General features: G+C 36.5%; 2 protein-coding genes across 2 annotated transcripts in view; both read right to left on the reverse strand.

The window, feature by feature from the left end:
- The window catches only part of LOC145683458 (actin nucleation-promoting factor WAS-like), a 57480-nt gene extending 49912 nt beyond the window's left edge, over window positions 1-7568 (reverse strand). The window contains exon 1 of the mRNA XM_081754792.1: window positions 7448-7568. Within this exon, the coding sequence (XP_081610918.1) occupies window positions 7448-7534 (87 nt within the window). The 5' untranslated portion in view covers window positions 7535-7568. The remainder of the gene's footprint in view (window positions 1-7447) is intronic.
- A 7999-nt stretch (window positions 7569-15567) lies between these two features.
- The window catches only part of LOC145683916 (synaptotagmin 1-like), a 246462-nt gene continuing 237207 nt past the window's right edge, over window positions 15568-24822 (reverse strand). The window contains exon 11 of the mRNA XM_081755592.1: window positions 15568-16876. The gene's annotated coding sequence lies outside the window, so the exon portion shown is untranslated. The remainder of the gene's footprint in view (window positions 16877-24822) is intronic.

A 24822-nucleotide genomic window follows, 5' to 3' on the forward strand; every position in this document is an offset into this window, starting at 1 on the left:
AGTTTTAGCTACGCCTATGGGTGAAACAGATACTGTCGAAAGATAAGTAATATATCAAGCTCTTTATCAAGAGCTGAACAAAATTATATGTTCAAGGGTACGTCGGCCAGGGAAAAAACTTGGTGAGTCGGCTTTCTGTAGTCAGTACTACTATTAGGGTCTATACTGGTAAATTAGTTTATCACATTATGTATTTATGGAAACTTCCAACGTAGAGTGTATCTTACACTTATTTACCACATTATTTACCACGGATTCCAACCGTAAATTATAGACTTAGTTCTGAAGGTTGAAGGAAGGTACATACCATGTTTCATTGAAATCGAGAAATTTTTAAAGAAGTTATCGTTAGTTAGTTGAATGATTTGAAGTTTAATGTCTAATTCAACAATGAGACTATAGGATCTACAGCTTAACGTGAGATCCGAACTACATAAGCTATCACGGGAACTGAATCCAGAGTTATCGTAGAACAGACGGGCAAGTGGACGGTTCTCCACTGACTTCTGTCATTAGCCAATTGGATCCACTTTCTACTTCGTATTCCTATTTCTGTGAGATCCATCTTAATATTGTCCTCCCATCCGCACCTAGATCTTCCTAATAGACGTTTTCCGATTGGATTTTCAGTCAAAACCTTGAAAGTGTTTCTACATTCTGCCCATCTGAGCATCCTAGAATTGATTACCCGAACAATATTTGGTAAACCGTATAAATTATGCAGTTCTTCGTTATGAAGTTTACGCCATTCCCCATTCCCGTTCCTTTTGGGTCTCAGGATTGTATTGTCAAACACTTTCAGTCTGCGTTTTTCTCTCAGCGTAAGGGCCATTTTCACAACCATACAACACAACAGGCATTATTATCGTTTTACATATTTTAAGCTTTAAATTCCTCGACAGAATTCGGGACGACAGAAGATTTTGCTCAGAATAATAACACGAATTTCCTGGTTTCAGTCGACATTTAATTTCTTCGTGAATATGGTTTTCGTCTGTTAACATTGATCCTAGATATTTCAAAGTATCCACTTTGCCGAAGGTATTATTTTATGTTTCAACGCACTCATAATGTGCAGTATTACGATACTGATGAACTTCCATGTTTAGTTTCCTCTGCGTTTACTTCTAAGCTAATGTCCCTGCAAGCGTTTAACTTCTGCATTTCTTTCGATCTTTCTCCTATCATCTCCTATCAGATTTACATTAGCATACGCCATAACCCAGTGCATTTTTTAAGAAATCGCTACTGGGTATCCAGGCACAAAAGTGCCCTTGACACACATGGCAGAGTTTTTAAAGTGCATTTTTGTATAATGTACACTTTTGAAATAATGACATACAAAATGACGCATTTGTCAGACTTCTGATAACCGTTTTATTTTCGATTCAACACATCGTCATCAATACAGGAACATTGTATGTAACCCTGCTTTTCCTATGAAAATAGAATGAATGCGGTGTATTGGAGATTTCGGCATTAGATACTATTAGGACAGTCTATTAATTATGTAACGCTACAGAGCATGAGAAAGGTTTACAATTTGTTACGCTTTGTGTCATAAGGGATTCTTTTTAACAATTTAATTGTCACAAACGTTCAATCATTTAGTAGCATCTCACCGATTGTAAAATTACCAAAGAAAAAGAAAAATTTCTGGCAATATTTAAGAAAACTCGAGCTGAAGAAAAAACGGGAAAATGGACAGTGACTATAATCTGAGTAGTAGAGATTCTAATATCTGAGTATAAGGAAAAACAGGGGAATGAGCACAGAGGTAACCAGCGACAAGTTTAGAAAAATATTTTAGTAGGGGATTCTCTTTAGGAATACTTTGTATTTAGAAATTTTAAATTTTAACGGCAGGAGCTTGAAGGTTATGAGGAACATTTGATTCGTTTTCTATAGAAATCCTAAAATTTTGGGGGATTTCAGCCCTTCCCACCGGCGTAAATCCGCCACTGAAGGTAACTGCAACAAATCGGGTGAAAAATTGTTAAAAATAGCGCTTTGTATTTAATGGACAATCCCTTATTTTCTTACAACTTTGTGCCATCTATTAATTGCGTCAGAAAAAATGCGTGAACAAATATCAGTTACCGATATTGCTCATAACAGACACGAAATGTTTGATTGCCAGGAAATGTTAGGCCAGGATAAAACAGATTAGGTTAAAGCAGGGATGCAAATAACCACTCGCCCGAGGCGAGGGTTCATCGGTGCGGGCGAGTATTTAATATCATACCGAAGGTAAGGTGAGCTAGTAGCTTTCTTCTTGGGCTAGTAAAATTTTGTTTCTTATTTGCATTCCTGGGTTAAAGAGAACAATCTTTGAGAAGACTGGAATTGGGCGATAATGAGAATTGGGAATTTCTGGAAAGCGAACCAAATTACGAATGCAAGAGCGTAGCTCAGGAATAGCTGAAAGTTAGCCTGAACGGGCTTCTAAAATAATAACTTCAAAATTATGTATGCACTCAATATGACCCAACCTAAAAAAAATCAAAATTGCTTCATCGAAGTTTATAACCTAATATGCGTCGCATCAAATGAATATCAACAATATAGTGCATAGTAAATCGGTGTGATGGTCAAGGGCGAAAATTTCTCTATAAATTTGGAGTGGGATTCAGATGCAGAAGGTATATATATATATATATATATATATATATATATATATATATATATATATATATATATATATATATATATATATATATATATATATATATATATAAGGATTTTAAGACAAATTGCATTCAAATTATGCCTAATACTGTATATTCATAAATACAATAGGGGGGCCACATGAGCTTTGGGGAGGGCAGGATCGGTGCCCTTGGTGATGGTAGGATGTGCGAAACAACCACGTTATGGTAAAGAATAAAACTCTCGCTCTACTTTCTTCCATGCTCTTCAACACTTGACAATAACCTCCTCTTCAATAGGCAGGTTAGCTTACCCTCAAATATGTTGTAACACGTGGGCCTACCTTATAGATGACAGACGACAATCCTGGATTTGACTTCACGTAGCTACATTAATCATTTGGCATGAGAGATTTTTCACTAAAAAGCCATCGGCGTCGGCACTGAATCAGCAGCTCCTTCTTGCTCTACAAATTGCCGATTTTGATCTAAGTGGCTAACGTCGCAACGCAAAGTGTTCCCCAAAAGTGTTGTAAATGTTCTATTCTCAATATTTTATCAGAATAATGAGTCTTAATTGTAACAAACCAAAAGAGTATTGTAAGCTAAGGATAAGTAAAAATTCAATTTCATAAAAATTAAATATCCAAATAGCAAGTTGTTTTTTTTTCCTGTTATTTTTTCTCAGAGACTATACAAAAGGTGTATAATCTAAACGTCATTTGGATCGTTACTGATGCGAGAGTTCGGCTTCAACCTTTCTACCTCTTCAGTCGATCCATTAACTTTCTCTGTAGAGTAGAATGAAAGTGTAGACGAATGAGTAGGACAAATCTAGAAGTAGACAAATGAGTACGCGAAACGAAGGAAAGAGGAATAGCTGAAATTTGAAGAATGAAGCTCTACAATTTTATACCTATCCACAGAATACATGCTAAAACATGTAGTCACAAAACTAAAATATATTGAAGTAATTTTAAATTTACAGTAATTCAACTAATTTATTATTCATGTACTTTTCCATTATTTAAAGATTTGTGAAGTGCACTGGGTATCCAAAGGGCTGGGCCTGGGTATCCAAGTGCTGGGCCCGGGTATCCTTTTGGATACAAAAAGGTAGCTTAAAAAATGCCCTACCATAACCTGGTGAATACCATTCAGCTCTAGGCCCTGGTTGCTGTCTTTGATTTTCCTTATAGCGTACTCCAGAACAAAGTAGAATAATAATAGCGACAACACAACTCCTTGTTTCAGGCCATTCTCAACGTGGAAGCCTCGTGGACAAGAATTTTCCTACTCGAACTTTACCTTGGGATTCATTTAAACACATTTTAATTAATCTAGCTAGCTTTTTCGGTATTCCAAGTTCTGTAAGAATATTTTATAGTGTTTCCCTCGATGTTTCATAAGAATCAAGGATTTTTTTTACAAAATTTTCACGTAATATCTCTATATTAAAAAAAATGAGGGGAAGGAAATACATTTTCTTATTCTTGACTGAAAAAATACACCTTATTGCAGAAAGTGGAATGCTATGTATTTTATTTAATTTTTTAACGGATTATTTCGTGAAATGTAGTTTTAAATTTTGTAGGGAGAGATAATTAACCGAAATGGCTAGGAATGCACACGAGTCGAGTCGAGTAAAGATTTAATTAAGTCTGTCTGGACTGGTTTCGAGAAAACGTCTCGACACGAAAACGTTTCTGTCTCGACTCGACTCGAATTCGAGATGTCACGTTCAATCACATCCAGATGTGTTCGATTGGGTTCAGATCCGGCGAGTTGGAGGGCCAGCACATCACTTGGAACTGGCCCCTGTGTTCCTCGAACCACTCCATCACACTCCTGGCCTCGTGACATGGACTTAGTGCTCTCAACGGGTCGGGTCGGGTCGGTCTTCAACCCGAATTGACTGACCCGACCCAACCCGAGTGACCCGACCCGTGATCCGATCCGATTGACCTAACCCGACAACCCAACCCCAGCTGACCCGATTGACCCGACCCGACAACCCGACCCGAGCTGACCCGACCCGACAACCCGACCCAAGTAGCCTGACCCGACAACCCGACCCGTTTGTGAGCACTATGGTCACGACACTGGGTGAACGCCAAAATGCACTCCCATTGGGAATTAAACCCGGACTACGTGTACCGAAGTCTTACACGTTAACCACTAGCTAGATCAAGCGGGGGATTTGTATATGCATCTTAATGAATATTTGGCACTTTTGAGGTTTGGTTATTTTTTTTCATAACTGATACCAATGTCCGACGTGGGAGAAATTTATTTTTTCTTGCTTTAGTTCTATGTGACGAAATTTTTATTCAAGGTCAGTGTTCTCACCTGCTCGGACGGCAAGGGGTCTTCTCGGAAGGCAGTAGCAAGAGTCTCTTGGCGGAGACAAAAGGAAATCGTTTAACTACAATGATAAGGGTTGAGGAAACGGGAGAACACCTGTGATTTTTCCAACCCTTCAACTTTCATTCCAAAATAGGTTCTTATAATTCCGGGACCTGTGCCACTTTGATTTTTCTTTCTCGGTAATTAAAACGTATTTTACAGTATATATAGTTGCAAGTAAGAAGATACATAATATGAATTTTGTAATTTAAAATTTAAAAATACATTATGATAATTAATTATAAAGTACTAATTTTATTTCATCACTTTCAGCCCAACAAATGAAATTCAAATAATTCGCACCCTGGGTCTTAGTCATCAATACTGCGTCTTATTCTTTGTCTTGCACAGTCAAGTCTTGGCCCTGCATTTCGTAGTTTTGGTGGTTTTTCATGCTATACAAAAGCCAACAATGCTCGCCTCATTGGTACAAATGAAGACCAAGTGTGATTTTGATTATGGTCTATCATACTATACGGAAAGGAAGAAAATATGCTCATCGCTACTTGGTGATCACCAAAACAAGGCCAAGAGCAAGATTACTATCCACTTCGTCTTGCATATCAAATCTTTATCTTATTCTTGTGTGGATGTTCTTGGGCTTGGTGAAATAAAATGAAATATGCAGTTTAAGGTCCCTCGATTCTGCACCGAGGCTAAGAGATATGGTGGCCATGAGAAATGAATGCAATGGTGCAATGAAGAAAGTGGGAATAAACAGGAGAACCTAGAGAAAACCCACTACACAACGATTCTCCACCACAAAGCCCACTTAGCACAAGCTGGGATCGAACCATGGACACCATGCAAGAGATGAATTCTCTACCATTGAGCCACCGCGGCCTTGCTTGGGCTTGGTCGTCCCTATCCAATCTTTCTTTTGGCCTTACTTAAACAACTTCTAGTTTTGTTCTAAATCCAGACTCCATATTGGCGTAGATATTAATATTACAGTCGATTGGTAAAATCAATCTTCCACATTTAAAAATTAAAGTACACACAAGTACAAAAATAAGCATTTACCATAAAAACACTAGCTGCAAGTGTTCAAAATAGATTTATGGTTTCTATGAAATCAATTGAAAATTGCTATTTTTAATTAGGCAGCTAGTGAGAAACAGCAGCTTTCGACTTCAGCCGAGTTTAAGCTCAACCTAAACTCAGTTGACCAAAGTGAACTGACCCGACTGACCCGACTGATCTGACCCGACAACCCGACCCGAGTAGACTGACCCGACAACCCGACTCGAGCTGACCCGCCTGACTCGACCCGACCCGTTTGAGAGCACTAGACATGGTGCATTATCTTGTCGAAAAATGCCACTACTGTTGGGAAACTTGGTCGTCATGAAGGGGTGTGCGTAGTCTGGAAGGAATGTGCGATACGCCTCGGCAGTCATGGTCCCTTGCTCGATCTCCACTAAACATATGATGCTCACGGGAATTGGTTTCAAGGCTGTTTCTGAGTGAATACTATCCTCAAAATAATATTAAAAAATATAGAAAGGTTTTCGATTCATTCGCGTCGAATCTAGAGTTTTACGAGCAGTCTCGACTCGACTCGAATTTTACAAAGTGTGTCTCGACTCGAATTCGAGTCGAGCCGATTCGAGAATCGAGACATGTCTCAACTCGTGCGCATCCCTAGATATAATAGGGATGCATTCGTGCGCAATCCTAGAATAAATTCACCACTCATTCTTGACAGATTTGAATTCCATACAGACATAGTTGCTAAGTCGAATGTATGGCAAAAGTATTATTTCAAATACTTTTTTTTTTTTTAAGATTACAGGGCGGAGGGAAGTTACGCTTTTATTTAAAAGTATAGTGACAGACATTAGTATAGTATGACGAAATTTGTAATTATAAGAATTTATTATGCATCACAAAATGTGGATATTTCCCCGTTATCAGAAAACTACTTTCTGGAGTTCTTTCTCTAATATAGGCCTAACAGTATTCATTTTAATTTAACTAAGTAAGAATTTCACAATAGTATTGTTACACAGAAGCGCAAGTGACTTAGCGTCTAATACTTGAATATTGATCAAATAGGGTTAAGGATCGAGAAATTCCTGTAACAGTCTCTAAAAATCGTGTAATTTGTGAATTTGGATATAGGATTAGGTATTTACGGATTTAAACATCTTTGTGGTATCATATTATGTTGTCTGCCTTTACATATTTGATTTATTTTGACTAAAATCTAATATTTTTACTATATAGACGAAATAACAAAAATGAGACTATTATCACCCTACATTTATCAAAACATTTTTGCTTACTTAGTTCTTGCTGTGAAAATATTTTGGGTTATTTAATAAACTTAAACCACAGGGAAATAAATATAACTGTCATCTTAGTAAACAAAGAAAATTCCAATGCATTACCTGACAATTTGGTCCGATTCTCAGAGAGACAAGTTCGTTTTCTTGTGCGGAAAGTAGGCAAGAACTTCTATGTTTTTTACTAGACATGTGGAAAGATGGGAAGATCAGCTTGCAACCAACAATAAATATGAACTGAAAAGATTATTTTGAAGTTAAGCAATGTAATCATTATCATATGTGTTTGTCAATCAAGCATGTGATCTCATTCTTTTCGTATCTTTGCGTTATCTTAAGATTAGTTATCTTTAATGCAAAGCCGATGATTTGGGTTGTACTTCTGAGCACTTTAAATGATACTTTAAATGATAATATAGAAGAAGACGAGCTCCTCCGTGGCTATGCTGTTAGCGCACGCGCATTTGGCGTGAGAGACCCGGGTTCGATTCCCGGCGGGAGCTCATGTGGTTCGGATTCCATGTTAATCAGTACGTCCCGTCACATACAGCCTCGCTACTGAAAGGGACGCTAAACTCTAAATCAACTCAACTCAACTCAATTAGAAGAACGTTTATAGAAGTTACTTGCTCCCCACAAGCCTTCATCTCTCTTCTAAATTGCTTGCACGCTAGCAATATATTTGCGTCAGAGAAGAGGCAGCGGAGCTAACGACAACTTTTCTTCTGCACCATTATTTTTATAAGGATAGATCAAATTTGTAATTCTAAACTTCAAGGCGGAAATTTCGAGAAAGGAAAACATTATAATAACAATAAAACAGTTCACAAGAATATCAAAACTTTATGTTCACATGAAGAAATTATGTACCGTTGAAAATTCTTGTGCTTTTTCTTTCTTTTCTACCTACTTTCGCAAATGAAATCTTCGATTTTACGTATTTACAAGGGTCGTTCAAGGTTGACCAGGATTTTCGTACGTAAATCATCGATGAATAGCCGGATTATGATGAAATTTGCTGTATTCATTCTCGAGTAACTAGCGCCCGGCATGACGTATTTGGCGCATGCGCAGCAGTTGCAGCGAACATGGCGGCAAGCAGTGTCCCTGTGGCTGTGGAGCAGCGGTGTGTAATTAAATTTCTTGTGAATGAGAAAATTAAACCAACTGAGTTTTCAGAAGATTGCAAGCACAGTATGGTGAACAAACGATGTCACGGACAAGAGTGTACGAACAGTGTGAACAGTTTCGCGAAGGACGGGAGCAGGTGACAAATGAAGCACATGGACACATTCGCCCGACCGCAGTCACACCAATGAATATCGCACATGTTGAGTAAATGATTCTTGAGAACTGGCGAGTAACAGTGCGGGATATTGCTTCCGAGGTGAATATCAGTGTCGGTAATGTTGAGATAATCATTCACGACCACTTACGCTTCCGCAAAATCTGTGCAAGGTGGGTCAGTGGTAGAGCGTTCACCTTCTGTGCTTGGGGTCCCTGGTTCGATCCCAGCTCGCGCCGTGTGGACTTTGTGATGGACAAACATCGTGCTTGTGGGTTTTCTCGGGGTTCACCCGTTTCCTCCCACTTTCTTCTTTCCACCATTTCATTCATTTCTCATCATCACCGTCTTTTTTAGGCTAACTGGCATAAGCGTGGGACGGTGCGATTTTTGGGTAAAATGATTTCATTTCATTTTACATCCCGGTTATTGATATAGAACAACACTAAAACAATACACTGTCCTCGCTGAACTATACTTAAAATTATAGGTCGCAAAATAATTATGAAAATAGCTACAAGAGAGGAATTTTCAGATTCTCGATTTGTCTTAGATTTTTTTAGAGCCTATCTATATCAGGTGTGCCCTCGGAAAATATGCGAAACATGCTTCGGCTCACCCCCGCCATCCTCTGATGGACGAAAGCCTTCCTTAGCTTAGGGGAAAGAAGTGAATGACCTGAGCTGTGTTGCCAATTTGTCATTCAGTCCTTTGGCCTTGACGAGTAAAGATCGTAGGCTTCTTAGAATGGCTAACAAGATAGAGCACAGCGAAGTCTGTGAAATAGTTCGTTGTGGCAAAGCTTCCACAACCAACAAGTGAAAGATCTCTGCCGCAGCGATTTGTCCCTCCTCTTTCGAGGGAGGTACGGGAAATCACGCATCGACAGCAGTGCCAGAAGGAGCACAGTTGAATTAGAAAGGCTCTAGTAACTGAGCATGATAAATGAGATATGTAGGCTAGATTGTGGTTGTAATGTAAGTTGATATATTAGTAAAATAGCAAATTATATCATTCTGTTTTTAACTTAATCTTCATAATTTTATTGAAATTTTGATCTGAAAGATACTCAATTCGGCTAAGCACAAATGCTTAGAATTGATAACTTCGAACACAGAATTGAAAATGAAATCTTTCAGTTCTACGTCCCACGTTATACCGGTTAGAGTAAAGGAGACGGTGATGATAAGAAATGAATGAAATGGTGGAATGAAGAAGTGGGAGCAAACAGGAGAACTCCAAGAAAACACACGCACTCGATGTTTGTTCATCACAAAATTCACGTGGCGCACGCTGTAATCGAACCAGAGACCCCTTGCACCAGAGGTGATCGCTTTTACTACTGAGCCACTGCGGCCCCTGAATGCACAATTAGCCTGTTACAACTTGTATCTAAACAACATTTTTACTGGCTAAATGTCGTATGAAAGAGTCCACTCTGAAATAGATTTATCCATAAAATAACTAAATTAGCAACATTGATAGACTTATTCTCTATTAAAACATTTTAACTTAGTGTCATTCGTGGCGTTCCCGTACAAGATAAAGTATTCTACTGTCAGTTAATTACCTTATGAAATTCAATTTTAAGTTCCTTCGTAGACCACCACAAAAATGTTAATTTCGTTATATTCAATTTTTTTCTTAGCTTTGCCAAAATTGTAAGTGGAGGTTTTTCTTTATTTTTTATTTTTTTATTACTGTACAGATTAATTTTTACTTTGCATTTTGAAGTCGCAGTTTAATTTTGTTGAAGTTTTAGAACTGTAAAAAATTAATGAAATTTTTGCTTGTTTCATAATATTGAGATAAAAAAAAATCCGAGCAAATATGCTGATGGATTTATGTTGATGATTGTACAATAGAAAGTGTATTAAAATAAACTTTTAACAGTGATACTATTATGATGACTTCGGAAGGCAAAGGATACCAACATAATAACCAAGCTCAGAAATCGAACTTGGAATCCGTCCAGCCCGTATGCGTTGACAGCCTCGGCAAAAGCAACGTGCATTCATACAGGACTATCTACACGCAAACACTGTTACCATGCAAATTGAGATATGATTCAAACAAAATGAAGTTTTGTTCCAAACTTCACCACAAACCGCAACAACCACAATATAAGAGTTACGTTAAAAACACTATACTTCAGAAATTTGATTCTATAGATATCATAATATAAAGAAACCTTTCATAGGCGGACTATGCACATTAACAATGAAGAAATTATTGAATAAAGTGCATCCTCAGTTCAATTGATTGCATTTGAGATGCTTGTAACAATTTACTCTACTTCTTGTAGGTTAAGAAAGTTCAAAAAAAGATGAATGAAAGAATAATAAATAAAGTAACTGAAAATTTTAACATGCACAACACAGGGTTTCACAGTATTGCCATCTTGCAGAGTACTGTCTCCTTCTTCCCGCTTCCTTGACGAAGCCCGCCATTGGGTCTAGAACCAGGTGTAAAGTGAAGTCTCAGAGCCCTCATAACATACGAATTGTTATTCATTTTGTCTGCACATGTACTGTACTCTCATTAGCTGGAGCATTATCATGACGTATAAGCAAGGTACCGTATGTGGGAGTACGTTATCATAGTAGTTCCCACGGGCGAGGTTCAAACGTGAACAAAGAGTGCATTGTCACGTAAAATGAAAGAATACACAGAATTGAAGGGAAATTCACTTCTTTAAGTCAAAAGCATAATAAAATGAATATTCTCAAAATTAGTTCATACTAAAGATCACTAGAAAATGACTCCCAACAGGGTGAATGGGTCGTTCAAGACAAATGATATTTAATGTAAAAAATGACTGAAAAATTTACCACTTTCCGTCGCTTAAAAGGAACGAGATTATCTGAAGTTAACAAGAAAATTAGCGAATGATTATAGTGATAGGTTGATACTAAAGAAAAAGAATTATCATATTAATATTACTTATACGCAATGTTCAACTCTAGCAGGTTAGTTATTTTTGTCATGATTGTAATACAAGCTATGTTGTATTAGTTTGTAAAATGCATAGTTCACAGATAGTGTTCAATATGGCTCTAGCAAGTAGTTATAGGAAGTAGTCTCTCTAATCATATGTCACAACGCACGATATCTAGAGTAATTTGAACACAGCTTGCCAAAGTATGTTAACTAAGTTGGGCCACCACTTGAATTTTGTTACTCTACACCATGTCCTTTAAGAGTAAAATGAAGAGATAACAAGTGTAGATTTTTGGGTGAAACTCAACCAATTTTCGTTGATCACTCGAATGTCCAGGAAACTGGAGGTCCAACTATGGATGAACGTTCTCACTGTATGCGCTGGTGCAAAGTTTTATTGAAAGAAAGTTGCAAAATTCCTGTCTGAATTAAAGAATAGTTAAAATGTTTCTTCCAGGAGCGCTATTAAATATTGTCTAATCAAAATAGAGGGAATCAATAACTCGGTCATTCCATATGTGAAACTTGATCCAGAAGAGATAATCACTTTGAGTTTTGAAGGTTGCCTAGATGAGTTTTCCGATTCGACTATGCATAACAGTCAGTCGACCTAGATGTAAGGGTGTTCGATAAGACTAGGGACTTATTGAACTACGGGAGTGAACATTTATTGAGTTATCATCGGTTATTCGAAACCGTTCGAGTATTTGAAATTATCGAAATTTCGAGTATTATCGAAAGTTCGAATATTATCGAAGTTTCGGGTATTATCGAAGGTTCGAATATTACCGAAGTTTCAGGTATTATCGAAGTTTCGGGTAATATCAAAGTTTCGAGTATTATCAAAAGTTCGAACATTATCGAAGTTTCTCGTCTTTCAAAGTTCTAGTGTTATCAAAATTTCAGGTAATTTTGAAGATTTGATTATTACAGAAATTTCGGGTATACTCGAAACTTCGGGTGTCATCAAAATTTCGAGCATTATCCAAACTTCCAATATTACTGGCATTTCGGTTATTGTCGAATCATTAACGAAATTTCATTCATTGAGTAGTCAAAAGTTTTCAAATGTCACCAAATTTTGTCAACCATGATTTCGTTTTTAGAAGTGGTTTTAGGCTCGCCTCTTATGCGCGAGGCTAATGGGCCAATATATATATACAGCCTGACTGACTTTCAAATCGAGGACATTCAGAGTGCAACTCCCTTTGCTAGCAAGGTCGGCATGAAATCTAAAGTGCGGTAAGAATACGGAAATCAATATGATGTCAGGTATGAAGAAGAAAAGTATTTATTAATGCTCGATATTTTATCTGTAATTTGAAAGGTTTAGAGTTTATAAATGTCGCTCTATAGGAGATTGGGTAGGTGCTAGATGTTGACATGGCTTTCCAAAAATTTGGGTGGTTCAGATTCAAACCTTATAGCTATCCAGCCGTCCACTCTGACTCATTTTCTTATGCCCTGTTTAGCCGTCCTATAAGAAGGGACGGACTAATGCGATGACTCGCTCTGTATACGTGTGTGTCTGTGCTATACAAAGAGAACCAGATAGAGCGATGCGTTTTCGCACAGACAACAGAACGTACGCGCCAAAAGTTGTTAGTTGCACCATTTCATATCAAGATGGTGGCCAAAAGAAAGTGAAGGCAACGAGAAAGTGACGAAGTATAATTTCGCTAATATTCTAGACTGGTGAATGGATTCGAATAATTCTTTGCATGATTATTGACCTGAGTCACCTACAGGTCACAGGCTTATAATTTCATGGGGTGCGGGCTCCGGCGGGTGCCAAATGGAATGTTCAAAAACAGCAAAACTGGGGCTTCTTCTCCGACCTTCTCATCGGAGGGGTGAATGGGTCCGATTACTGCGGTACGTGGTCATAGGCATTTCAACATGGCAGCAAAACCAAAACTTTTGGTCATAGTAAGGCGCGCTAAAAATAGAAGAGCGGACTCAAGTCTCGATTTCTAATCGTTACATACTACTGCAATACGTGATCGTAGGCATTTCAAAATGGTAGGCAACAAGATGGTGGCAAAAAAAAGTGCGAACACTGGCGAAAGGGCGGGTCTAGTTTGTTTTCTTAGTCACATGCAGCAAGTATTTGATGGAAAGAGATCTTTAGTTTTGCAATGAAATTTAGTTTTCTGTCACTATCCCAGTATTCACGTTTTTTTATTGTAATTAAAATTTAATTGGGTTGTATAATTTTAAATTATTCTCAAATATATAATTTGGTGTAAAATCTACCTACTTCACATAGCCTACATAATATCATGAGTCCACAAAGAAGGAAGAAAAAAGGCTAAAATATAGTACTGAAACGTTGAGTTGAGTTGATTTTGAGTTTTAACGTCCCGTTCAGCAGCGAGGCTATATGAGACGTGGACCTACTGATTAACGTGGAATCCGAACCACATGAGCTCCCGCCGGGAATCGAACCCGGGTCTCCCATGCCAAAGGCGCGTACGCTAACCGCTTAGCCACGAAGGAGCTCTGTACGGAAACGTATTAAACGACAGATGCAAAAATGACAGTAAAAGATTATAGTGGTAATAGTAATAGAAGTAACAGTAATATTAATAGTGAGAAAACAGTAATATTAATAATAGTCGTAACATCACGAACATGCTCAAAGTAGGAACAAATACTCTTATTTAAGGGAGTTTCCTTTGCCGTAAGGCAACCAAAAACAATAGGCGTATGACGAAAGCAAAGAGGAACATTTTAAAGTAAATTCCATCAAAATCGGGCAATCTATTCGAAAGTTATCGTCGGATGTTACATACACACAGACATACAGACAGCGCGATCTATAGGGAACTTCGCGCCCAAAATCCTCAAAGTTTGTTTCCATGATACTTGAAGTTTAGATATTACACGAAATTTCGACAATCTCTAATATTCGAAGGGTTTCGAGTGCCGAATAATAAATTTTCAAAACCGAGGTTTGATAAGTCGTCAGCCTTATAGAACTTCTTTACCTCTACCTATATGAGAAGTTGTCTCCATCCAGATCTTTAATTTAAATCCTCGGAACCAGATTCAGATTTCTCTCTTTTCTGCCTGTCCTGTTGGCGCAATCGTTAAAGTGAAATTTGTAGGCTAATGGTGTCTTGGATTTGCAATCCCGTTCGGGTGATGCATATTTTCTCTTCCTTTCTCTCTCTCTCTCTCTCTCTCTTTCCGTTTCCTGATAGACTATTTCAGCCTTGTACATGAACATTGGTCTTAAACATCTGTGGGAAGAAACTTTTGTTTCACTTCATTTCAAGGGAGGCAACTTTTAAAATGAACACCCTGGGTATATGTAGTACGTATTATGTGCACCTCTGATAACCTTGATCGCATTGTTTCTTCCAAGCTCTCCGATAATCTCATACTTTCCAAAATATTCAAACGACACGATAAATTGCGAGCATACTGAGATATTTCAGTATTTGCTGCTTTCAAACAATTCGAGACTCACGAACAGTTCGCGTGCTTCAAACCCCTTGAATGTTTCTAACATTTCTAATGTCTCGAATACTTCGAGTGTTTCGAACACTTTGAGTGTTACAAACATTTCGAGAGTTTCGAACACTTCGAGTGTCTCGAACATTTCGAGAGTCTTGAAAGTTCGATAATTTCATAACATTAAAACTTTTATCGACGAAACGGTTGTCAAATATTATCGAATTGTAATCAATTATCGCTTATTAGAACAGCCCTACCTGGATGCAGTCGATGAGTGGCTTCTCTCTGGTTGCAACTTCCCAACAAGCAGGATCATTTGGATGTGCTCCCCATAACTCAATGACATTACTTAAGTGGCGGAAATATATGGAAGGAGATAAAGAAAAGTCGGGCATTTCCTGTAGTTTAAAACTTATGAGTCACGCTGAAGGGAGTTTTATTTGGAAATTAATATCATTGGATTAGGTTATGCAGAATATAGGTCTAACCAGGATTATCATGACATAAACATGTAACACATCAAGGTATTAAGAAAATGTAACATTTGAAGATATCTTTATTATGGAAACTTAACCATTCATTACTCTACAATATATATTTCTAACAACTTCTACAATACAATTATATTTATATACATGATTTCAACTTTGGGTAATTTCCGTCAATCCGTCAAAATATTTACTAGAATAAATCTAATAAACATTAGAACGTTTATATAATAGTTAAAGACCACTATTCACGACGTTACATATAGTTATTTAATTTACAAATGCTCACTTGCCTCTTGCTCACGTACATACATAATTCAATTTTCAATTCTTAATCATCTTTAAATTTATATATTGACCTGACCAATTCATTCTAGTATTTGAGGTTTCAATCTATTTAATTTCCTTGTAATGTTCTAATCGCTGTATTAGGTTTCGTATTTAACCTATTTTCTGTCCCTAAATTTACACTTCTCCCAGTATATCATATTGGAAAATTGCGTTAACCAGTTCATTGATATTACTTTCTGATAATCACTTGTCATTAGATATATTAATGCTAATAGGGTTGTTATATTTCAACTCTAATCTTAAATTCATTCCTTGATCACTTTTCACAATTCAATTTAAAACACATGGTGATATAGTGTGTTTTACTTGTAAGTAGAAGTTATTGAACAAGTAAGGCAATTCTTACATGTAATATTGGCCAACCAATATCTACTTGCAACTTATGATTAGGAGTTCTGTCATAAAATATATCACGGCCTGTCAAATGTCACTATACTTAACAGCCATATTTACACAGATAGATAAATATATAAATACATTTTCCTAACTCATTTTGAACTCTAACAAACTGTGAAACCACTACATACGTACTTGGAAGGCGAAGTTTTGTTCAAGTCAAACTTCATTTTTATCTCCATACTTTTAACATAAGTATCTGTATTAAATTATTGTTTGATTAAACTAGATGCACCCTACATTGAGATGAGTATATGAATAACATAGAAAAAATACTCTTCTGAATGTGTGCTAATCTACATTTGCATAGTAAACCCTCTCTTTCTTCTTTTGACAGAATTAAGGCGTATTGCTTTTAGCACTAGCTTAATATCTTAAAACAAATTAAATTATTTTGTCATTGATGAATTCACATTCATAGTGCATCCTTAAGGACACAACTATATTACCGAGTAAGTTCTGTTTCTTCTTTATATGTTTGTTTAATCAACATGTTTAAACAGAATGATAAAAGCATGGGAAATGTATACATTACTTGTAAGCCACGATTGATTCTTTCACCTTAGTATACATTCATTCTCCATATTCTGTATGATGGCCAGAGTAACAAACCTGAAGAAAATTAAAAAAAATAAATACTATATTAGTAACACTAGTTATAAGTTATTGTAAGTAATATTGTACCGAAACTTTATCTATGAAAAACAATACTATAAATACTTTTGCTTTTGTAAGTAGTTTCAAAATCTCGTATTTTACTTCGTATTGCAAACATAGTATCAGGAACAACATACGAGTACATAATAGAGGTTGATTTGGAGTTTAATTAATATCTATCATGTTGAGTAAAGGTGCTTTGTGTACAAGGTGTAAGTGAGTTTTTTGTGTATGTTTGGTGTTTCCGGGGAACTCTCGTAAAATGCATTCAATTAGAATCAAACTTGGTATGTATCTTCTATCAACTCTAAAAGGGTTATTGTTGAGGGTTGAAATCCATTACGAATAAGACTGTCAAAGAAAGTAAAATCCTCATCATGTTAGAAGTTTTCGCATATAGTATTGAACATAGTGAGATAATAAAACAATTTTCCAGCATCCTTTTCTCGATCATTTCTCACTTGTGAGGTTGACGTTTCTTATACGTCTTCTCTACAAAATCTTGTCTCGGAATTCTTCCCATTTTAGACCTTTCCTCCATGAAATCATTCTTCACCAATTACATCCATTTCATTCTCGGTCTCCTCTCTTTCCATTCACTTACATTGCCATTAAGCTTCTGACCCATTATAGTTTCTCCCACTCATTAGATAGCCATATAAGTGCTCTTCTTTGTTGGACCTTCTTAGATATCTCTACAACCTTGGTTGTGTCCCTTACTCTCTCATTCTTTACTCTACCTCTTGTTATCTCACACATCTTGCGTAGCATTCAATCTTTCTTCACATGCATTCCTTATTTGCCATGATTCTGCTCCATTAATCATTGCTAGCCATTGTTTTGTAAATAATATCTTTATTATTTATTGTGATTTTGCGGTTACACAGAATTATACATACTTTGTTTCGATTTCGCCATCTCTCTTGCATTCTGTGTGCTATTTTTACGTGCAAGTCACCATTTTTAGCAACAGATGAGCCTATATATTTATAATTTTCCACTTCATTAAAGTTTTCTTCTCGTAGCCTTAATTCGCCATTTTCTTCTTCATTAAAATAGAGATATTCATTTCTAGGGCTCTATCTCCCAGAGTTTCTCCAACTCTCAACTTTCCTATGTTCTGGGCGCACTTTCAGGTGGCCTTTTAGACCCTTTATGAACATAATTGACATTGCAGCACTAAATTCATTCGTCATTTTGCTCCTCCTCAAAACTTACTAATATTTCATTAATACTTATTCTGTACTGAAAGTGATGTTTCTCAGTATTGAGGGTAGTACATATAGATGAGTAAAAGAGAGGCACTGAAGGTAGTATACGGTTAATGTCTTGCATATCGCATACTTTATACCGTATGGATGCGAAAAATACTCCAACACCGGGTAGTAAACGCTTAATATCTTACCCAGACTGGAAAAAGAAAGAGCATAATAGAAGATGCCACTTCTTGTTACAGATGGGAAAAGAACTAATAAATCCAAACATTGTACGAAAAGCTGCTGATCCCATTGGGTTACACACTCATGTGTAAAAGTCCATAGAATCAACAGGAGTACAAGCATCCCAAAGTCGCGTCGCAACTAACCCAAAAGTACAGAAGCAAAAGAAACGAGGACGATGCTGTCTGTGTCCCACGAAATTCGGATCGGAAGGTATCGGTAAATACAAAGTATGATAATTGGAATCGATTTATGTGCAAAAATTATAGGAAAGTTCAAACTTGCGGTTTTGCTCGGAATGTTGTTCAAACTCGTAAAATGCAAATTTCATGTTTAAGCTTTTTTTCTTTTCTGTAGAGTAGAAATTACTAAATATGTCCCATTATTGTAAAATGTAGCGTTGTATAGTATTCGATTTACAAACCATGTAAGAATCTATTGTATAGATAGAACAGTAAAGCATAAAATACATAACCCTAGGAACACCAAGGTGTTTTTCGGTTACATGGAACACCAACGGGGGAGCCTCTGAGGCCCACAACATAAAGCTCATTATTTCTCACAGAAAATAATTTATCTTGTTTGATATGAACTTGGGATGTCTAAGACATCATATATTTTTATTCTCTATTATTACTAGGTCTCTAAGTACAGTGTTGCCAATTATATGTGTGAAATTGTTTAAGTTAATATTCTTTATTTATGTCAGTAACTAGGACCTATTTATTTTATTTGTTTGTGTAGAAAAATATCAAATAGATCAATAGCGACTTGGTACAGTGTAGTATGTGTACAAAGGCGGCTTCTAAAAAAATTTGGTGGTGGTGTAGTAAAGTGGGGTAGAATGGGGAAGAGTGGGGTACACTTCAGTATTCCAATGAATTCAGGATCAATATGTTATAATTCCATCCCGGTTATCCTTGGAATGGCTCAAATTTTGTTTCCGCGAAAAGACAAGACAGTGTGAGGGACGTTCATTGGACACTATATGAGATGTCACCAGAGAAACAGTGTTGCCAACTAAACATAAGTTACAATTTTTCTCGTAGCACAACGTCAGGTTTTTGTAGCTATGGAATGAACATGTAGAACGTAAGCAAACAAGCTACGACATGCCTGTCAGTTTTGTAAACTAACACCATTACAACACCATGAATGTTACAAGGGATTCATTGAAAGAAACGTACTACTGCTTCCGTTTGTTCTACTTCCTTTAACAAATAAAACGTTCAAATCACTGCCTTTTGCATCCAAATCTGACAGGGTTATTTCCACCTTGCTATATTCGAGATTCTTTTAATAGTTCTTTAAGATCTTTCTCAATTGAACTTTGGCGAAGAGCACGATTTGCCATTGTTCCAATGCTGATGTAGATTCCGACATACAGTCACAGTCACAGAATAAGGAACTGACAATTTCCTATGAAATATGCGTCAAGGGGGGGGGCTATAGCTCCTTAGCCCCCTCTTGGATCCGCCCTTATATATATATATATATATATATATATATATATATATATATATATATATATATATATATATATATATATATATATATATGTGTGTGTGTGTGTGATTATAATATAAAGTGACATTTAGGGGTTAGCAGGTTAAACGGAATAAACTAATAGAAAACAAAATATTTAGGTCCAAAAAATAATCAGAAAAATGTATATACTAATTTTTTATAAAGTCTGTTGGCAACACTGCACCAGAACAATAGCTCACAGTGTCCCTGCATGTTTTAATATCACAATTGTTTCAAAGGAAAATAAAATCAATAGCCAAAACACTGGAATATAGGAGTTAGCGTATGCAGTGAATAGCCCCTTAGTACTCCCACTGAGGCCCACAGCACTTTCTTTATGTATATGTAGAAGCAAGTACGTTTTATGATGAATGGTGTCAAGCTTGACAATATTATTTTTTTCAGATTTTTTATGCAATCAGAAATGTTACAAAATGTATCAAAAATAATTTGTGGGCCTCCGAGCTCCCCTCCCCCTTGGTGTTCCTAGTTATAAGAATGTAGCACAAATCATCACTCTTTGTATAAAAAACGCTAATATGTACAATAAAGAAACTATGAAAAATGATCAAAATTTATATAGTAATATTTAAGCTGTAGATGTGTTTCTTGAGATACGTTTTGACACACCCTGTATCTACCTACTTATCCACTATTTATGTATCTTAAAAGTAACAGGCTAAACTAAGTGTTTAGGTGTAACAATTTACAAACGGTGATCGATATTGATGCAGTAGTATTGACGTTCTTGTTTAATTGTTAGGTGTACACTTTTTTGACACACACACACACACACACACTATATATATATATATATATATATATATATATATATATATATTCTAGAATTATAAAACTGAAGATCTTACGAAGCCTAAGGCTGAAAAATGAAAGAAAAAGCATTAAAGTGACACAGATGAAACAAATCTAGTGTGAAAAAAATCATGGGGTCCCTTAGAGACCCTCCTTGGTTAGGAACGTTGATCAACTTACCTTGGTATGATAAGGGTGAAAATAGAAATGATTGAGTATTCAAACTATTTAATATCTTAATGTTTTACTTGGACGCGTGTTGGTTCATATTTCACGAATAATATCCATATTAACTTATGATAAGAGTTAAGAGGTGTATTACTTCCTTTCTTTGTTTACTGTGCTTCCGTTCGTCTGTGAACGGTTAATATTCTCGAGTTCAGATTTGGAGTATTAGGGGCTGAAATAACGCAACTAGACACCCGACTAACAAAATTCTTCAGTGACCATGAATTAATGATTTATTCCTGTTCCGCCTACTAGCCTCCAATCAATATTTATAAATATTTTTAAGTTAACAAAATTGTAGGAAGACAAACGGGAAATTTTTGAATTCAAGATTTTTCTTGGGGATTTAAACTTTATATGAATTCAGGATATTGATTTAATGCAAGTTACCAAAACGAAATAAAAATGATTTAGCATGAAATAAAACAAAGTAATCAGGATTAAAAGAAATGAAAATTAGAGAAGAGATATGTTATTTTACATGTTCATTTATTTGTACTTTTTTTTTCTCTCATACACTCATACTCAGTTTTCCAAATGTATGCAATAGGATACAGTATCAATGTAATCCATTAAACCCATAGCTCTAGATTTTATTCTCTTCTTCAAAGTATTAGTTCGCTGATCTATGCGTTTGTACTTCAATTTCTGCACTTTTGTCCGCTCTCTACCTCCTGCAACAATATTAGACTTTCATTCTTCTGCTGTTCTTATTTCAATAACTCCAGCAATGTAAATATATTGGAAAGATCATAAGATAATTCTCTATTCAGTTTTGAATGTCATCCTTCAACACTGTTAGTCGTTCTTGCCCATTTGTCATATTTGTAAATATTCCATACAATACAATAAAAAAAATGGGTAAGTAGAGTGACTATGAAATTTTCTTCACTCTTCCACTTGGGAGCTCCTCCGTGGCTAAGCGGTTAGCGTACGCGCCTTTGGCGTGGGAGTCCCGGGTTCGATTCCCGGCGGGAGTTCATGTGGTTCGGATTCCACGTTAATCAGTAGGTCCACGTCTCATATAGCCTCGCTGCTGAAAGGGACGCTAAACTAAAATCAACTCAACAACTCTCCCACTTGGCTATTCCACTGTTCATTAGTGAAATCTCACAAACCAACTCTGTGCTTATTATACGGAAGTCTGTAGCTTGCTCTACGATGGCAATATCCTCCCTGCGAAATAATAAAGAAACTAAATGCCACTGTGTTGTGTCTTACAATAAAGAAATGGACGTATCTGTAAATCTTGGGAAGTAATTGAACTGGATCCTCGATTCCCGTATTCGTCATTTTATTCACTAAATGTCTGCTTCAATTGACGTTCTTTGTGGCTCGTGCAAATATATACCTGACGATTTTATGGGCTTATCTCCAAGAAGAACAACAATGGCTTTGCATCCAAGTGTATATTTCATGTAAGTCTTCTCATCATTACGCCAATTACGCCTGTTAATCCGATATAAATAATCTTCAATATTTAAATAATTTATATTCAAACAGTTTGCTAAACACTTAGTTTTAACTAAGTTCGACATATCTGTGAGGATAAAAATACTTGTTACAAAAATATTCTCACAAAACACACAGAAGAAAATTCTATTTATAATTTTAAAAGATATGCGGCACGGGCCCAGGAAAAAGCTTAGGAAATTTCTGAGCTTTTACGTGTACCTTTCTTGGTTGCATATCTAAATGAATACTGTCTAGAAAAGGTTAAGAGAAATACCATAAGAGTGTAAATGTGTTGAAACAGATTTTAATTGGTATACGCCACATCTTAATTCACAACGGGATAGACTAATCAGGTTACATATTACACTGTGCAACAAAAATTTATACTTTTTTCTGTTCTTCAAATGAAGTTATGTGCTTTTAACTAAGTAACAGATGCTGAATTCATTGGTGGAAACAAAAATGTTCCATCACGTCACGTTTTTGTTGGGCAGACTACAACACATTATATGCGAAATGTACATATTTACGTATATTTACTATCTAATGTAGGCTGGGAAGGCGTATTATACTAACATTGAGGTTTGTTGACTTACCCTTTAAAATACTTCCTTTGGTCGCTTACGCTTGCAGATATCTTCTGGAATCTTTCTAAAGATAAACTAGCAATATTCAGCAAGATACTTTCAGTCCATTTTCCACTGTAACGCTTTTCAAATGTGACAGTTCTTATGAAATCTTTCTCCATGTTCATCACTTACTACGCGGAAGTTTTGAGGGAAAAAGTCAAGAAGTGAGTGCAAAAAGTGTAATTTTAATGATATGTTGCATCCAATGAGTTGAAAACTCCGCATCATGTCACTAATAATAGCTTCATAATTTTCAGCTTTTACATTTCCAAGAAAACCTGAACATATCGGTTTAAATGACAGCCAAGCTAATTTTTCAATTTCAGAGAGTTTGAAAAATGAAATGAAATCTTTAAGTCTTACGTCCCACGGTTATGCCGGTGAGGCTAAAGGAGACGGTGATAATGAGAGATGAATGAAAATGGTGGAATGAAGAAAGTGGGAGGAAACGGGAGAACCCCGAGAAAACCCACGAGCACGGTGTTTGTCCACCACAAAGTTCACTTGGCGGGGGCTGGGATCGAACCCGGGACCCCAAGCACCAGAGGTGAACGCTCTACCACTGAGCCACCGCGCCCCCCTTCAGAGAGTTTATTTCAGTATTCATCCTGCATGACTTTTAATCTGTGGACCAAGAAATACTCATCCGTAAGTTCGGGGATTTCTCCTTAAGATGTGTGAAAGCAATACCTTCTCTATCTAGTCCTTTAACAAAAATCGCCATCAACCCAAGTATGATATGTAGTGGTGGTAAAAATATATATTAAGTTTTCACAATTGGTGTACGTGATATGTTCCTGGTACGAGGAATGAAATCTTGTTTTTCAGGCTAGTATTTAAGGACGTAGTTGTTTACTTTGTCACGGCTGTTACACTTGCATAAAAAAGAAAAAAATACTGAGCTTGTTACATTCCTGTGAGAATACCAATAACTTTCAAGTCCCCCACACATGCGATTTGAATTTTTTATAGTCAGTGAAGTCCAATATCGCACTCATAACTTCATGCGTCCTTTGTATGAGCCGTGTATGCTACAGAAGCAGATGGATTAACATTTCCGGTATAGAGAAGCACTGTCTTCAGACTTATTTCGACCTGTCAATAAGTGCCACTCGGTGGGATTATGTTTATGTGCCAAAGACTGAAAAAAGCCATCTACATCTTTGCAATAAATAATGCCTCCGTTTACAACAAACTAGTTCTCAAAATGACTTTGTCATTTTATAAACAAACTGATTTTAATATCTTGAGATAAAAGATTCCAACTTTTACGCCTGGAATCCAACAACTCCGCTTTTCTTTTAGGAAGATTAAGTCTCGTATAAGATGGTTAAGTTCTTGTGCGATCAAGTAAGATGACGTTGATTGAGATGCAGATGGGTGAAAGTCTACACTTTCACCGTTGCTTCGAATGTCTGAGGCATCATCTTCTGAATCAATAGTGTAAAGTTCTGAAGCTTTAGGTACTGGAAGACCTTTACTGTGGGGTCGAATAGCTGACTTTAAATTAGGGTACTGAATCTGATGTTCAGAAGAAAAGTCCTTTACATCTGTGAAGCAAACGTAACAGTCAGTACATGATCTATATGTTCGCGCCAAATCATAGGAACAGGAAATTTCATAGAATTACTTTTTCCTTGTAGCCAGTTTCTCAAATTCCTGGAGCACATAGTGCAACATATGTGCGGGGCCTAAAACTTACCCTAGTCTCCAACCCTCAGCTAAAGTACAGTTCATAAACCTTTTTAACTAAAGGTGCACATTTATTCAACATTTTTTGCAACCCAGATGCACAGCAAACACTACCACA

Source organism: Thermobia domestica, chromosome 4 (genome assembly GCF_964235325.1).
Source record: "Thermobia domestica chromosome 4, izTheDome1.hap1.1, whole genome shotgun sequence".
Taxonomy (NCBI): Eukaryota; Metazoa; Arthropoda; class Insecta; order Zygentoma; family Lepismatidae; genus Thermobia; species Thermobia domestica.